Source organism: Macaca mulatta, chromosome 13 (assembly GCF_049350105.2).
Source record: "Macaca mulatta isolate MMU2019108-1 chromosome 13, T2T-MMU8v2.0, whole genome shotgun sequence".
In the NCBI taxonomy this organism is placed as follows: domain Eukaryota; kingdom Metazoa; phylum Chordata; class Mammalia; order Primates; family Cercopithecidae; genus Macaca; species Macaca mulatta.
Window position 1 is genome coordinate 44280669 of NC_133418.1, and position 18360 is coordinate 44299028.

At 42.0% G+C, this 18360-nt stretch overlaps 2 protein-coding genes across 3 annotated transcripts in view; one reads left to right on the plus strand and one right to left on the minus strand.

The window, feature by feature from the left end:
- CTNNA2 (catenin alpha 2) overlaps window positions 1–18360 on the minus strand; it is a 1167663-nt gene that overhangs the window by 337763 nt on the left and 811540 nt on the right.
- Window positions 15925–18291, plus strand: LRRTM1 (leucine rich repeat transmembrane neuronal 1). The gene is given in 2 exon segments (NM_001257467.1): window positions 15925–16055; window positions 16327–18291. A coding segment is annotated over 1 exon segment (1569 nt). The 5' UTR covers window positions 15925–16055; window positions 16327–16385; the 3' UTR covers window positions 17955–18291.

Consider the following 18360-nt stretch of genomic DNA (forward strand, 5'->3'; position numbering starts at 1 on the left):
GTCTAAGTCTAATCAAGTAAATTTTTAAGGTTGCCTCTCTTCATTCCACACTTGATATTTAATATGAAATGAAAGTAAGGGTTTCTCCACATGGCAATCATCGGGGGTGAATTCAAATGGTCTGTTCCTCACCCAGTTACTCTATGAGGCAAGAAGCTGACTGTATCACAATTCGGAGAAGGTGAAGGCTCAATCCTAGAGACAGGTACAAGAGCTGCTGAAGTCAGAAGAGAAAAGCAGAGGTGGGTTAAACATTAAGGCTTTTTCTAATATAGATCTTCACTTTGGGAAAATGTGGTTATTTGGCCAAATAGAAGGTGAAATGGCAATTCTATAAGCAGGTCTACTATTTTAGCAGTGGTCCTTACAAAAGTGACAAAAACAATAAAATTATCTCATAGCTGTAGAATGTACCTGTGGAACCAACTGTGTATGTATCATTTTATGTTTATTTTCTTAAAAGTTTTGCTATAAGGCAAGACTATTAATCCTGTTTTTTAGATGAAGAAATTTAGGTTCTAACAGTAACTTTACATTTATTGTTGAGTTGTTTAAAAATATTACCTGGATGAAAAATAATGTCCAGAATGAAAGCAATCGCTAAATGTCAGAATCAGAACAAGATTATTCTCTGACATTCTTATTATTACTTTATAACATTCCATTCCTCTCTTATCTGCTCCCAAAATAGTTGGATAAAAAACCTTGTCTCATTTCCTACCAGCAGGCTGCAGGAAGGGACACTCTCACTTTTACAGAAAGGCTCAGTCTGTGAATGGTTACTGTCTTTATACAGAACATCAAATATTTCTTTAGGACTTTTGAATATGTCTTATTTTAACCCTCCTGACACCACTTCATTTAGGTGGGTGGTAAATGCCATCTAGTTTACTTTATAACTCAAGAATTCTTATTACAGCTGGGATGGGGTGCTACGTGGGAATAGAATCAGGGTAAAAAGCAGAATTGTGGAACTGGAGACCCAGATACAGTCTCACTATATCCATATCACCAAAGTCACAAAGTATGGCTTTTCATTTTCAGCCCTTAGATATTTTGGGGAAAAAAAAAAAACTCATCAAAGTAAACAGTACTTTGTTCTCCATGTTGGTTGAATAATATCCTGAGTGGTGTACTTGGATCTGGAAAAGATTTCTAAAGCCTTTGCAATGTTCACAACAACTATACAAGAGATATACTGTTCACCATATTATGTAATTAAACAAATCCCGTTTGGGTCTGGAGATGTGGCCAGTTTGGCAATATGCCAGCCTCATTTTGTTGAACAACTATTTAATTGTTTGAAATAAAAACAACAACAACAACAAAACTGGTTGGTATCCATCAGCCCTTGCTAGGTAATTATATTCCAAATTGGTAGACATCCTTCAAATATCAATTATATTAAAATTAGTTGATGAATTTAAATTCTTTTAGAAAATTATGTTTTTCTAAAATGAGTACTTACCCCATAGGGTTATTAGTATCTGAATATAGTTAACCTGTGCATATGGTCAAAGGAATTCAGAAGACCATTTAAATAGAGTTGCAACTAGGCCAGGCTCCCATCTGTGATGGGGTTTGATAAAGGGTGAGATTCTCTCTTTGATAATATCTTCTAAAGCACAGAGATAAACCACTAGCATCTTATCTTTTTAAAATTATCAGTTATGGATTATTCCAACATACACTAAAACCTCTTCTAGGATAATTCTGATACTGCCAATGTTGACTGTCTAGTGTAAGGTGTAGCACCCTAGGAAGGCAGAAATAGAGAATTGGCTTACTAAGGGACTATCTCTTGTCTGCATTGCTCTTGGGCTTGGAAAGAATCCTAACCTAACACTCTGTTTAAAGGCCCAACTTCACAAAAAAGGTCCATTATGATTTGTTTTTAAATTTACTCTGTCTCAGTCTATAAGCCAGGGACAATGTTACATTTCAGTTAGAAAACCACCCACCACATAAATAAGTTAAAAATAAACGCCTTTGAAACAAGTTTTGTATTGCATGTTCCCTTCACTTTCCAGACCTTGTTAGGTATTTTAGAATTCATGAGTCCATGAATGCCAGAGCTCAACGGGATCTTAGACATTCTCAAACCCAACTCCCACTCTTTATATAGAGGAGGAATTTACCCCCAAAATTACTAGTAAGTGGCAAAATCTAAACATAAATATCCCAACTCTATCTTCACTGCACCAGGAAGATAACCTGGACTTTGCTCTTGAGAAATTTCAACCTAGAAGACATAAAGTAAAACAGGGGAGGAGGGGTACACAGAAACAAACACAGAGCAGTTTAAGGCAGTAAATTTAAATTTTCTTGCAATTTAAGACAGCAAATTTAAATTTACTTAAATTGCTCTCTTAATTTTAGATAAGTAACATCTCAAAGAAGGAGGGGATTCATATGGACTTCTGGGAGTACAATTCTCCTACTAGTGAGTTAACTCTTCAAAGAAGAGACTATTATCTAAAATATTTTATATACCTTAGCACTTAGCACAGTTAAGAAAACAGAGTAAGTACCCACTGCATGATTGAAGAATGGATGGGTGAATACGTGGACATACGGATTTGTGGGGGTGGATGGGGAATAGTCTGGAGTGAGAATGGGAGCCCTTAGAAAGAAGGTGGAAATTAATAGGAGTTAGAATGAGAGTGACAATGCAGAGACTAGAGAATATGGAAATAGGCATTATTTATTTAGAGGTTCTTGAGGAAAACAACCGGCTTGAAGCAGAAGATGCTTACTAGGAAGTAGCAGGTGATGTATCCGGACACTGCCATCTGAGCATCATGAAGCTGATGATTGCCTATTCCCATGACTTCAATGAGTTATGTTTAGATTGGTGTTGTAGTGCAGGGAGAGTTTGAGAAACTTGTTAATGAAGCCAGACTCCCACATACAAAACGAGATGTCTGAATGTGTGTGGTTGTCGGTATTCTGTTCTGTTCTTTTTCTACGCAAACAGCAACAGATGGTAGAAGGGGGCCGACAGGAGTGGGAATCCAGGAGGAAAGTTTGAATTGCCCCATCCCGCCTCTTGCTGGGTCTAAACCTTGGCGAAAGGAAGATTTTAAAAGAGTCAGGTTTGGCTTTTACAGAGTTAAAACGTTGACTGGTATCCAGCCTTTTTAATTGTTCCATAAAAGGGTCTAGGAAATGCAGAAAAATCACTTTATATCATCAATACCAGCTGTGTTAAGGCACGTAGCTTAAGTTTACTGTGCCTTGATCTCCTTTTGTATATTCTGAAAGTGGTAGGATCTCATAGAATTGTGATGAATAAATGGAATTAATATATTAAAGTGCTTTAATTTAGTTCCTGAGACAGAGTAATGAATCACTTCATAAGGTCTAGAGGAGGTTATAAGGATGCTGGTGAATGTTTGTCAACATTTATAAAAATGTGCATGGATTCTTTAAGAAAGCATATCTTGTATTCAAAATTCTCATTCCCATCTCTTCATCCCCCTCTCACTCACTTGAGCATACTAGCCATTTTACAGTCTCTTGGACCAGGTTTGTTTTAGTCTCCGGGCCTTGGCACCTTCTGTTCTCTCAGCTTGGTATGCATATCTCACAGCACGTTAAATGGCTGCCCCTTGCTCATCATTCAGGTGTCATCTCAAATACCACCACCTCAAGGAAGCCTTGCCTACCAGTAGATAAAGCAGGTCCTGGCCCTCAATTTCTCTCTTCCATATGGTCCTATTTAATTTTCCCTTTATCAGGACCTAAAATTATCTTAACCTATTTGCTTACAAAGTTGCTCAGTTTTGTTCCCCACTGTATCCCCAGACCTAGAATATGCCTGCATATGTTAAGTACTCAATAGATATTTGTTAACTATTGATTGGCTGGCTAATTGATTGACAAGAACAGGACCTCAAAGCATATACAGTTAAAAGAACATCAGTTATAGCTTCAAAGAAGTTGTCCCATTTTGGGAAGAGAATATGGCAAGGAAACATCACACAAAACAACAGCATTCGGTTTTAATGCAAGATTGCTTTTTCTCTCTCTTTCTGTTCAGACTTAAGGTAAAAGGCAAACTAGGTGAGACCAGCAGCCGGCACATGCCAGATGCTTAAATTGTGTTGGTCTTATTAATTGTATAAAATCTTAAAGAGTATCCCGAGACTTGCACATGTTCTAGAGATATTTAAACTGTAGACTAAAGGTTGGAGAATCAATCTTTGAACCTTCAGAAAATCAAGGTCCAGTTAAGTAATGGTTCAGAAATGTAAAAGGTCAGTTTAAGTACATGCCTAGCTGTTTCTACTTCTTTTAAAATTTCTCTAATATCTGAATGGTGCTGCCTGGTTAAATACAATATGTTTTAAATATTTATATACTGTCATCTTAATTTTTAAATTTTCATTTTTTGAAAAAAGGCACAAGACAATTGAGCATAAAAATGTTATATCCTCTCTCTCTAGCTATTCACGCTGTGAAGCAACCTGTTTTACTGTATAAACCTGTGTTTGTTCTGTTTCAATTGTGCAGAAGGAAACAGTTCTGGCACCTTTAAAAATCAAAGATCTATCACTCAACAGGAGAAGATAGCAATTCTAAGAAAGGGAATTATGAGAAATAGCAAAAAGATACAGTGCTTCTAAAACCTTAGCGGGCTTATGAATCACTTGGAGATTTTGTAAAAACGTAGATTCTGATTTATTACAGCGGGTCTTGGGTGGGGCCTGAGATTCTGCATTTCGAATAAGCTATAGTGATACCTGCACTGCTGGTCCTCAGTGTTTATGGATGATACTGTTAGGGTCATATAGCTTGAGAAATAAAAATCACTTTAAAGCATTACAGTTGTAATAATATTAAGCCACTACTGCTGCTGTACTTAAATCTGCAAAAACAACTATAAGTTCTTCCCATCCCATCAAGAGGTGGAGCCTATTTCTCCACTCCTTGATTCAGGCTGACCATGTGATTGGCTTTAGTTAACAGACAACAGCAATTTGCCATATGGTGAGACTTGAAAAGTGTTTGTGCACTGGGACTTCTCCTTCGCTGCTCCTGGAACCCTGCAATCACCATCTGATTGCACCAGAGCTAGCCTACTGGAGGATGAGGTGACATGTGGGAGAGAACTCAGATATCCCAACCTAAAGTTAGTTGAGTTCCAGCCAACAGGCTGCCAATTGCCATCCCTGTGAGTGAAGCCATCCTGGATTGTCCAGTCTTCCACTAATTTTCCAGTTGATCATGGACACTTGAGCGAGCACCACAGCTTTCATTCAACCTGGTCCACACAGAAGTTGTACTCAGCCAACACATATTGCCAGAAACTAAAGTGATTGTTGTTTTAACCACCATGTTTTGGGGTGTTTGTTGCTGCCTTTTTCATTTTGATTTTGCTTTTTATGCAGCCTAAAGTAGGAACAGATATCTAAAGAAGGAGCAGTCAAAAGTCTGAGTTATTGGTGCACAATGCAATTTGTGCTTATGATTATTTTTCCTCCTTTTCTTCAGTCTATAGGGTGGGATTTTTGCCCTGGCATAGTAGAAATTGATATAGGTATTTATTGCAATAGCATTTTAACTATTTTCTGTTTTTATAATTCAACTTATTTTTCTTTTGTTTTACTATGTTGAATGTTTCTGCTTAGGGGTTAAGTCACTTGCCCAGATCACACAGCTTCTAAATGGCAGAACACTTTTCAGACTAATACAAAGTCAGAAACTTGAAAATGCGTTCCACAATGTTATTATATGTCTCAAATTCTTCTGCTAAAATGCAAATATAGATTTGCCTCTGAAGGACATGACCTCCAGCCATCACCTTGTTCCATGTTTGAGGAGGAAATATAAGGTCTATCCACAAAGGAATAATCTTACATTGATGTGATATGCCAATGACAAACCCTCTTCAGAAATGATACACTCAACATCAGCTAGTCATTGACATAGAGCCGTTAGGCAGACAGCATCATCCTTACACGTTCCCTTTGCAGGTTCACTCATGGTCAGGCATCCTCCCCCAGTGTTGGTGATGTTGACCATCCGATGTCCTCTCCAAATCTATCAGTCTCAACATATTTTATCTCTTCCACAGCCACATGAAATTCATATTAATGACAGTCCCATGGCCATCCCTATATATTAAAGGCTGCTTGCTATGGACTAGGGGAGTGTTTCCTAATTTTACTAAACTGTCCTTCCTATTGAGGTGATCTCTACTTCTTCTGCCCCATCCTATTCTTTGTTGTTGAGAATCATCAGTTAGAGGCTCTGCAAACTGGTATTCCTTAAGCTGAGTACAGTCCACAATATCATTTGTTCACTAACAAAATTCAGTTGTAATAAATTAGAATTCAAATATTTTTAATCAAAATATGTACTTTGTAGGTAACACAAGGTCTTGTTATTCCTCATCTAGCTGCTACCCCTGATATTACTTTTCTAAACTGTGAAAACTTTTGATTGTGCATCAGCTGCTATTCTAATGTTTCTTTCTGGAATTTGCATCTGCTGCCACCACTGTAGCCACCAAGCACGTTCCAGGGACTCCCTGATCTATATGTGCAGCTCTAATGTCTGTTCAGATCTTCACCTGCTCACTCCTGGCTCCAAGTGTGAGTTTAACTGACTTTTACATCCTACTCTTCCTTGCCTCCCTTTCCCCTAGAGCAATCCATTCTAGTGAAATCACCTTTGTTAGAAAGAGGACCACTTAAACGTTTGTCAATCCACTGCAGAGCTATTATTGCACCTACTGCCCTCCCATTTCTAATGTGAACATAACCCGCATAGTATCTAATTGGGAAGATATGGTAGTCTCCCAACTGCTCTCATTGCTTTCAGTATCCTTTCTCCTCCATTCATGTTCAAGGGAGTCATCAGAATTATATTCCTTGCACTCACATTTTGGAAATCATATTTCAAGTTGAAAGTCTTTCCAATCTGGTGCTAAATTCACACTTTGGTCTCCTCTTTTCCTACCTCCTTCTCCCGCATACCTGTGCTCCAGACATGGTATGCATCTCAGAAGTCTTCATATTTTTTTTCACAGACTTTGCCTACTGACTGGAGTGGCCTTCTCTATCCATCCATCTGGTCAATTCATCTTCCTTTCCTGTACCTGAACTTGTTCAATTAGCTAGAAAAATCTCTTCAATCACAGCTCTTTTTTACGTCTCTGCCATAGCATGAATAATATTGGTTTGTTACTCATCACCTCCACTCCAGAACTGTGAACACAGAGGGTAGGGACCACATTTTATCTAACTCTGCTTCTGATTGGGTAAAATTCCATCTGATTTAAAACAAGTGAACAAAAACAAGAATAGCAGCAAACATGTATGTTAAATAATTAGAAATACATTTTCAAGATTCTTGTCAGAGATAGGGATTTCCTACAACTAACAGATCTGCAACAGGAGGCCACACATAAAGGCATTAATCTGTGTGACTTCAACTCAAGAGTTTCGGCTTTGTTGGGCTAATAGCTTGTGCCTATGTGTCAATGTAATATAGCGGTTTTTATATTTAGTTTAGATTACACAGGCTATTGATTAGGCAAGAATTAAACTAGTTAATACACTCAATTCAATGAGAGTGTTTACAAACCCAGAACTATGCAGACTGCACTAAGAGAAGAGAAAACATGTTTACTAGTGCTACGTGGCAATTCTCATCTCCCTATATCTGGTCTCTCATATCTGATCTTCTTCTCCCTTTAAAGGTAGATATTAGAAAGTCCAAAAAACAGAGAAAGTAATACATCTGTTCTTAGAGAGTTTCATTTTATCTATGAGGACAAAATTTCCAACATCTGTAAAATTCTATAAAACAAGATAATTAAGTGTCAAGGAATATCAGAGACAGAACAGACAGAACTTACTATAGAATTAAATCGGTTCTGTTAAATACAGTGAACCCCAAGTTTCTCTTCAAAGAATCAGTATGTCAGTAAGTTCAGCTCTCTTATTCTTTGATTCTCCATTTTAAAGTTTAACTTCCTGGTTCTCTTCGCCCACTTGCTTCTAGTTTCAGTAAACAACTTTCCTGTCCTAATCAGTAGTTCACATCTGCTCCCCTGGTCATCTGCTCTGTCCTGACTCATTCTGGTCACCTGCTTTGAGTCACCCTTGGTCACCTGCTCTGACCTAAGTCACCTTTAGTTACCTGTTCCTAATCATCCTTCCTGCCAAACTACTCACCCCGCTACTCTGGCTCATACTCCTGCTCTCTTTAAAATAGCCAATCAGAATTAACTCAGACTGTAGGTCCAACCCTAGCCAATACAGGAACCACACAGCAGTAGGAGCTAGCTGGTGAGGAATAAGAACTCCTGCCCCTCTTCTGTCCAGGTGTGCTCTTGCCATTGTTCTATCTGTGATGAGTACCCTTTCTGCAGAAAGTAAAAACTGCTTTGCTGAGATAATTAAATGTATGCTCAAATGTTATTTCTTTGTGGCAATGAGGAACAAGCATTTCTAACAGTTCCCTTATTTATGGCTAGGATGAGAAAGTGAAATTTGATAATACCAAGTAGAACTGTAGTTGTCTAGGTATCCCCCATAATTGATGAAAATTATGACATAAAACAGGTTCCTGCACCAGCATTCTTCTATAATGCTTGAAATCTGAACCTTAGAATGTCTTGGTAAGGTGATAGCCAGTTTAAAGTCAAATGCACTATAAACTGCAATTAAATAAGTTTTCAAAACCGTTCTGGTTTGGTGTTAATAGAAATCCCAAATAAATGGCTGAAACCATGAAAAACAAGATTTCTTACAACTGAGATTGTGAGACTGAGATTTCTTATGAGGGTGAAACATGAACAACAGAACAAAGCCTTGTGCATTTCACAAGAGCATTTTAATACTTTTACCCTCATAGAGCACTTTAAGTAATGCTGGATTAATCCATTTTCAGACATTAATGGCCTTGTGAAAATAATTTGGCTGGCCAGCTACTTAATAAGATGCAGAAATTAAATCCTCATAAACTCCCAGAAGGAATCTTAAAGTCCCCAAGCCAGCCCTCTTTCTGAAGTGGGAATTGCCTCCATAGGATGGAATGAGGAAATGAGTGTGATGAGGAAGGATGGTTCCAAGACATCATTAAAAAAGACAGACAGAAATATAGGTCGGGGCCCCAGCCAGATGAAGGAGAGGGGCCCAAAACATGTTTTAATTTATGGTGTCATGGGAGTTTCTCAAGGCAAAGAGAAAGCAGCAAAGCAACTATTGAGGATGAAAAGTATAAAATCTTTCAGGATGACAACTTGGCATTATGTATTAATAGTTTTATTAAAAGTCCTCATCCTTTGAACACCAATTTCACTTCTAGAATAAACATTTAAAGGCATGGACACCCATATGTTCAAAAGTGTAAGGATATTAATCACAGTATATTTTATAATGACTAAAAACCAGAAACAATCTAATTAATAAATAAGAGCAGACAAATTCTGAAATAATGTATACCCAAAACTTAATAGTTCATCTCTGCTTGAATTTTAGGTGACTTCATGTTCATTTAATTTTTGAGTCTTCTGTGTTTCTCTATTTACGGTTTTTTTTGTTTTGTTTTTTTTTTTTTGAGATGGAGTCTCGCACTGTCACCTGGGCTGGAGTGCAGTGGTGCCATCTCGGGTCACTGCAACCTCCGCTTCCCGGGTTCAAGTGATTCTCCTGCCTCAGCTTCCCAAATAGCTGGGATTACAGTCGCCTGCCACCACGCCCAGCTAATTTTTTGTATTGTTAGTAGAGACAGAATTTCATCATGTTGGTCAGGCTGGTCTTGAACTCCTGACCTCAGGTGATCCACCCACCTCAGCCTCCCAAAGTGCATTTTTTATAATAAAGTATACATGAGAAATACACACATGCCATAGTAGCGGATTGGCAGTGATAAGAAAACTGAGGAATAATGTAAGCAAACTCTGTTAACATCAAAGCTTTTCCCAGAAAGACAACCCTAATGCACCTCCAACTTACTTTCCCTCACTTGTCCTTGCTGTCTTGACTCTTTCAAAATTATATGTGTGAAGGGGCAACATGTTGGGCTACCCCATGGGATCAATTACCATGCAATTCTGCCTTCCTTGGAAGACTGCAATCAAAGTCTTATCCAGATGTCAGAATACCATTATCTCCTAGGATAATATGGGAAGAAACCAGCTGAAAGATACCTAAAGCTAGCACCTATGAAGGCTCTACACCGCCTGCTGTACCAATTACAAAATCAAACTTTAAGAGCCCTGTGATACACATAGACTTTCCATTCTAAGTGTTTAAAATCTAATAGGAGAGAAAACACATTATTCAGAAAGTTTTTTTTTTTTTTTGACCCAATTCTACTACCAAGCGTGGGCAATCACTTAACATTTCTGCCCCTTCAGCTTCTCAATTATAAAACTAGGGAATCAACTATATCTGGGTTTTTATCTCAGGTTTTTTGGGAATGTTCCAATAATGCATCTTGAAATGTAATGAATTACCTGGGGCTAATGGTTAAATGCAGATTTGATTCCATGGGTCTGGGGAGAGGCCTGAGAATCTACATTTCTAACAAGCTGGTCCCAGGCCTACACTTTTGAGTGGCCAAACTCTAATATACATGATCTCATTTAATTCCCCCAAGTATCCTCTGAGATAGCCATCCTTAGCCCTATTTCACTGACCAGGAAGTGACTTGTATAGGGTTATACCAATTAAAAAGTGGCAAAGCAGAAATCCCAACAAGGTCTTTTTACTCTTCATCTCCAAGATGTTTAATATCCCTTTCAGTTTTAAAACACTATCATTAGAAATTATTGCCACACTCTTATAAAGTGAACAGGACCACGAGATTGATAAAGGTAAGCTGCTAATGGAGTTCAGAAGAAGAAGAAGGGTTCGCTTCATATAGAGCAGGGGCCTGGGAGTCAGTTTAGAAAACATAGGGGAGATTTGCCATTAACCTTGAAGGGTAGTTAAAATGAAGGTAAGCAAAGATGGAGAGAATATAAAACAACAGGTAAGCGTAACATGGCATAATCAGAGCACCAGTATATTCTCTACACCAGTATAGAGAAAACCTGTGAAGAGGGAGGACAGGCCTCATAAACTGGCATTTCTTTCTTTCTTTTTCTTTTTTCCTCTCTTTTTTTTCTTTTTTTGAGACAGAGTCTCACTCTGTTGCCCAGGCTGTAATGCAGTGGCATGATCTCGGCTCACTGCAACCTCCACCTCCCAGGTTCAAGCGATTCTCCTGCCTCAGCCTCCTGAGTAGCTGGGATTACAGGCACCCACCAACACACCTGGTTAATTTTTGTAGTTTTAGTAGAGAGTGGGTTTCGCGGGTTTCACGATGTTGGCCAGGCTGGCCTCAAACTCCTGACCTCAGATGATCTGCCTACCTCAGCCTCCCAAAGTGCTGGGATTACAGGCGTGAGCCACCATTCCTGGGAGAACTTGCATTTCCACTTATTATTATTAATTCATTTATTATTTCTTTTATTATTTATGCTCATCATTTACATCATTTATAGAGCATGGCAGTTAGTTTCTTATTGATATCCATGTTACCACGCTGCTTTAAGAGTTGGATAAAGTTTGATAAGTAGAATGACCTCAATTTCTAATTTGTTTCTCCTAAGTGGATCTCCTGAGAGCAGCCTTGGGGCCCCCAACTTCACTCCATGCACCTTTTGAGGCATTCTGTAAAATGCCAGCTGTACGGTATGTGCCCACAGAAACAACAAAGTTAATTCTCTCTTTTTGGAATTGCGACTCCCACTCTCCCCCAATTCTTCTAAAGGTTTCCTTTTAAAGAAAAGCCATGGTTCGCTGCCACTGAAAATTAAAGACAACAGCATAAAGATCAAGGTCCAGGCTGGTGCTAGCGATGACAGAACATTAAAATAATCACTCAAATTTCCTTCCTCGAACATTGACAAAGACTACTAATGGAAAGCCAATCTCCAGAACGCAGATTCATTTCAGACTTTCTGCACTTGCATCTCTTTGTTCACAAATTATTTTGACTAAAGTGAACAAATTGGAAGTGTTGAGATAAAACAGGAGAGGTAATGACATACTAAAAAAAAAAAAAAAAATTGTATGTGACTCCCCCACTCCACGTCACAACATAGAGTATCATGAAAAACAGGAGGGCTCATTAGGCAAAGGCTAATTTACAAGGTTGAAGAGAGAAGGAATTAATTGACTCTTTCCTCCATCAAGCTATACTTCTGGCCTCTCTAACTACAACAGATTTGCTCCATAAGCTTCTCTATTCTACCTCCCCTTAGTTCCAGATTATGTTTGGCCATCAGATTCATAACTCATATACCCCAGATTTCCTTCCCATTTGCTGAATCCACATTTTCAAGATTCTTATCCTTTCTTACCCCAAACTGGAGGTCTGGCCTCTGTACCCAATCACATGTTGGCATGATGGCTTGGGATGGTATTCTCGATGCCCAACTATTAGTCCTAGACTTGCAGCTATAGTGGTTCAGTTAGATGAGCGCAGGTTCCTTCCCCCGACAAACATGGAAAATGTCAAGAGTATTTTCAAAGCATATAAAGTATCTCTTATCCAATATACAATATTGAAGAAGAAGTTTGCCAACAGAAATCTATGGTCACCTGGGAGGAAGAGATTGGTCCAGTACACACAATAGCTACATTGTAACCTGGTGAATCCAATATTTTCAAAACACAGATAAAGACATCTGAGATAATAAGCAGGAGGAAAGAAAAAACTTTAGGTGAGCTTTTCTTTCTTTTACTCCTTTTTTAGTTCGTTGGACACTTAGAGGCATGAAATTAAAACTCGTGAAAAACAGTCATATCGACTGGCTGTGGTGACTCAAAAGTTGTCGTTTCTCGACTCAACTTTGCTGAAACACTTGATTCATGTTGTTCTTATTTAACCTAATTTGCATTGATTTAATCAGTGCTGGTATGCTTTAAATACATAATAAATTGGGATTCTGCAACTTAGATGACTTAGAATAGCTAAATTTCAATAAAACTCATTTCAATCTGTTAATGTATACGGTTCTGCCAAGGGGTTTAAAACTGTAGAAAAGATGCAAACTTGCCACATTAGAGGTGGGAAAGGCTTAAAGATACCATATAGATGAAACAATTTGCAGTATAATAATGTGAAAAGCAATATATATAAAATATATATTTTTACATATAATATATATATATATATAATTTATTTATTTTAATTACAGCCTAGGAGCATCTTCGAAGTTTTGAGTAGCACACTTAGAAGAAAACTCACATATAAATCAGTGAATTTAATTTTATTCCCTTTCTTTCTTGCCAACACTCAACTCTTCTGCCTCTCTGCACCAGCTCTACAAATCAAATGACATCCAAAGTGGGACCTCTTCTTGCCCATTTGGCAGCCTCTGTCACCACTTTGCCAAGCAGCCAACATTAGGAGGCTTTTTTTTTTTTTTTTTTTTTTTCCTAGCAGCCCTAGGGATTGGGTGGCGTGTACTCACAGTACTCACTGAATGGCTGGCAGCTGTTTAACCCTGCCTGCGCCTGCTCAATACCCCTCCCCCACCTCCCAACTCTTTAGAGTTTATGGCTCCATCAGCTGGCCTGCTGTCAGGAATAATTGTCTTGGCTAGAGGTGAAACCACTTGATGGTGAATTTGTTTGTCTGTCTGTTAAAGTGTTGCACAGCACCTTGGAGGTGCCAGGATAAAACCTGCAAATGCCTGATCCAGAGTTAGGTAGGCAGCAAGAGTGACAGAGAGGCAATCATCAAGAATGGCAAATTAAGAAAGAGAGAGAGAGAGAGAGAGAGAAAAGAAAGAAAAAGAGAGAGAGAGAAAGAACGAACGAACGAACCAAAGAAAGAAAACCATCTGTGCCAGTTGCAAGCTGTATGACCTTGGATAAACCATGATGTCTCTTGGCCTCAGTTTCGTCACGTGCAAAATTAAGGGGTTTGATTTTCTAATGTCTCTTCTAACTCCTAAGACAGCATGTGATGTCTAGGACGTTTCAGATTTGTGTTCCTTCCAATTAAATGATACATCTCAGAGATGAATGACCAGGGCAGAGCTCAGATGAATACAAAATGGAATGATTCATGCCCCTGTTCATATGACTTTTCCTGAAAAGTACCACCAGTCTTTGGTGACTTTGATTCCATTGGTTGGTCTCTTCAGCTTAGATGCTAAGGACCAATCCAGTTACTTGTCCATTCTATCTACCGTGGCTCTGGTAATCCACCCTCATTCCTATCAAAGTAAGTGCCACTACACATAATGCCTACTGATTTTGAGTTCCTTAGAGGCAGAAACGATAGGAATTCAAAGAGCGGAGCTGGAGACTCACATTTGACTCTCCTTACCATCTCCCTGGGCATCTTTGTCAAGAAGGAAGGCTTACCCACACTCACTTCCCGCAGGCTTTCTCAGTCATCTTGGAGGATTTTGTTTAAACAGATGACCAACTGACCCTCCCCAGGGCAGACCCTCTCCAGACCAGTTGGCACAAGGTGTGTGTGTGCGGGGGGGGGGGGGGGAAGCTCATTGTAAGGACTCCTATCTATAAATGATTGTGAATAGAAATAATGAGGCAAAGGCTTCTCGTCATATTTAGAGGAAAAAGTGGCACAATTCAGTGCAGTCTCAAAGCTTAATTAGGGATGTGTGTATGGAGACGGGTAGGCTTCATTATGGCTTAAACTACCACATCCCTACACATTCACACTCTGCTGGAGTAGAGTGCACTGCAGGGCCCAGCAATCACCATGAACAGCACAAGTCAGGGTTAGTCCTCCCCATGTCAGACAGCAGAATCGTTCTTTAATCCACCCTGTACCCCATATGTATCTATGGAGCCTGATGAAGCCCCGGAGGGATCTCAGTCAAGTCTCCCTGTACACAGACATACCTTTTTGCCACACCGGATCTCACACCACCGGGACTGGGATGGCTTCCCAAACTAGGTGGGTTTGGAAAGTATTTCCCCCTTCCACCTCAAAAAAGGGCTGGCTGACTGCAGAATTCCAGTACCCGCAAGGCGGGGGGTGGGGGGAGAGACAAAAAATCTTAGCCAAGCCCCAAATCATTGCCTTCCTGTGTCTTCTCTCAAGTTGCTTTTCTAAAGCAAAGGTCCAAATGTTGATTTCTTTGCAGATTCCTACGTATCTCTTACACGTAGACAGTTTTAAAGGAGAAAAGAATATATCCCCAAAAGGGAAGGGGGAGAGCACAGAATATTTCAGTTTCTTCCCACTTGGAAATATCTTGTCGTGGATGATGCTACCCCTATCGCCACCTCCCTCCCCCCTCCTGTTTTTTTTTTTTTTTTTTGAAATATGGACAAAAAAGCTTAAAGTGTTTTCCGTTTCATCAAAGAACATATATTACTTTAGTGGTTCGGTAAAATGTTGGTTTTATGCCCACCCCTTTTCAATCTGCCCATGTCTGAGGTGCTCGGGGAAGACGCACAATCGTGAGCAGCTTACGACACTCAGTGAGCAGTAGGTGCCTGTGCAAGCTCGCGCCTCACACTGCCTGGTGGAGAGAAGGAGCCCGGGCGCCGCTCGCCGCTTCCCGCGACGCCGCCCGCACCTCCCCGCCGCCCGCCGCCCGCAAAGCATGAGCGAGCCCGCTCTCTGCAGCTGCCCAGGGCGCGAATGGCAGGCTGTCTCCGCGGAGTAAAAGGTGGCGCCGGTCAGTGGTCGTTTCCAATGACGGACATTAACCAGACTGTCAAATCCTGGGGAGTCGCGAGCCCCGAGTTTGGAGTTTTTTTCCCCCACAACGTCACAGTCCGAACTGCAGAGGGAAAGGAAGGCGGCAGGAAGGCGAAGCCCGGGCTCCGGCACGTAGTTGGGAAACTTGCGGGTCCTAGAAGTCGCCTCCCCGCCTCGCCGGCCGCCCTTGCAGCCCCAAGCCGAGCAGCAAAGTGAGACATTGTGCGCCTGCCAGATCCGCCGGCCGCGGACCGGGGCTGCCTCGGAAACACAGAGGGGTCTTCTCTCGCCCTGCATATAATTAGCCTGCACACAAAGGGAGCAGCTGAATGGAGGTTGTCACTCTCTGGAAAAGGGTGGGTAAGACACTTTTTAATTAAATTCTTTCCCGAAGATTTTTTTTCCTCCCTTTTCTTTGCTGCAGCATCTAACATGGACCAAATCACCATCTCTTTGATCTTTCCGTGGCTGTGAACTTTCTATGCTGCCCAGCTTTCTGCATGCTTAGAGGTGAACGTGTGGTTTTTGGGGAGGGGGGTCCTTCTTTATTTCTATGTATTTATTTGATTTTTTGCCCTTTTCTCCTCCTCCCCCGCTCCCCCTCCCTCGGAATAAAATATGATGTAGATTTCTGACCGAGCGCTTCCAATGGACATTCTCCAGTCTCTCTGGAAAGATTCTCGCTAATGGATTTCCTGCTGCTCGGTCTCTGTCTATACTGGCTGCTGAGGAGGCCCTCGGGGGTGGTCTTGTGTCTGCTGGGGGCCTGCTTTCAGATGCTGCCCGCCGCCCCCAGCGGGTGCCCGCAGCTGTGCCGGTGCGAGGGGCGGCTGCTGTACTGCGAGGCGCTCAACCTCACCGAGGCGCCCCACAACCTGTCCGGCCTGCTGGGCTTGTCCCTGCGCTACAACAGCCTCTCGGAGCTGCGCGCCGGCCAGTTCACGGGGTTAATGCAGCTCACGTGGCTCTATCTGGATCACAATCACATCTGCTCGGTGCAGGGGGACGCCTTTCAGAAACTGCGCCGAGTTAAGGAACTCACGCTGAGTTCCAACCAGATCACCCAGCTGCCCAACACCACCTTCCGGCCCATGCCCAACCTGCGCAGCGTGGACCTCTCGTACAACAAGCTGCAGGCACTCGCGCCCGACCTCTTCCACGGGCTGCGGAAGCTCACCACGTTGCATATGCGGGCCAACGCCATCCAGTTTGTGCCCGTGCGCATCTTCCAGGACTGCCGCAGCCTCAAGTTTCTCGACATCGGATACAATCAGCTCAAGAGTCTGGCGCGCAACTCTTTCGCCGGCTTGTTTAAGCTCACCGAGCTGCACCTCGAGCACAACGACTTGGTCAAGGTGAACTTCGCCCACTTCCCGCGCCTCATCTCCCTGCACTCGCTCTGCCTGCGGAGGAACAAGGTGGCCATTGTGGTCAGCTCGCTGGACTGGGTTTGGAACCTGGAGAAAATGGACTTGTCGGGCAACGAGATCGAGTACATGGAGCCCCATGTGTTCGAGACCGTGCCGCACCTGCAGTCCCTGCAGCTGGACTCCAACCGCCTCACCTACATCGAGCCCCGGATCCTCAACTCTTGGAAGTCCCTGACAAGCATCACCCTGGCCGGTAACCTGTGGGACTGCGGGCGCAACGTGTGTGCCCTAGCCTCGTGGCTCAGCAACTTCCAGGGGCGCTACGATGGCAACTTGCAGTGCGCCAGCCCGGAGTACGCACAGGGCGAGGACGTCCTGGATGCCGTGTACGCCTTCCACCTGTGCGAGGATGGGGCCGAGCCCACCAGCGGCCACCTGCTCTCGGCCGTCACCAACCGCAGTGATCTGGGGCCCCCTGCCAGCTCGGCCACCACGCTCGCGGATGGCGGGGAGGGGCAGCACGACGGCACATTCGAGCCTGCCACCGTGGCTCTCCCCGGCAGCGAGCACGCCGAGAATGCCGTGCAGATCCACAAGGTGGTCACGGGCACCATGGCCCTCATCTTCTCCTTCCTCATCGTGGTCCTGGTGCTCTACGTGTCCTGGAAGTGTTTCCCAGCCAGCCTCAGGCAGCTCAGACAGTGCTTTGTCACGCAGCGCAGGAAGCAAAAGCAGAAACAGACCATGCATCAGATGGCTGCCATGTCTGCCCAGGAATACTACGTTGATTACAAACCGAACCACATTGAGGGAGCCCTGGTGATCATCAACGAGTATGGCTCGTGTACCTGCCACCAGCAGCCCGCCAGGGAATGCGAGGTGTGATTGTCCCAGTGGCTCTCAACCCATGCGCTACCAAATACGCCTGGGCAGCCGGGATGGGCCGGCGGGCACCAGGCTGGGGTCTCCTTGTCTGTGCTCCGATATGCTCCTTGACTGAAACTTTAAGGGGATCTCTCCCAGAGACTTGACATTTTAGCTTTATTGTGTCTTAAAAACAAAAACGAATTAAAACACAACAAAAAAATCCCCACCCCACAACCTTCAGGACAGTCTATCTTAAATTTCATATGAGAAACTCCTTCCTCCCTTTGAAGATCTGCCCATATTCAGGAATCTGAGAGTGTAAAAAAGGTACCAATCATTGATTTTTTTTTTTTTTTTTTGTAAACTAAAATGTTTAAAATAAAATAGCATTTACAGTTTTTACAGACTGGTGTAACCTAAATGA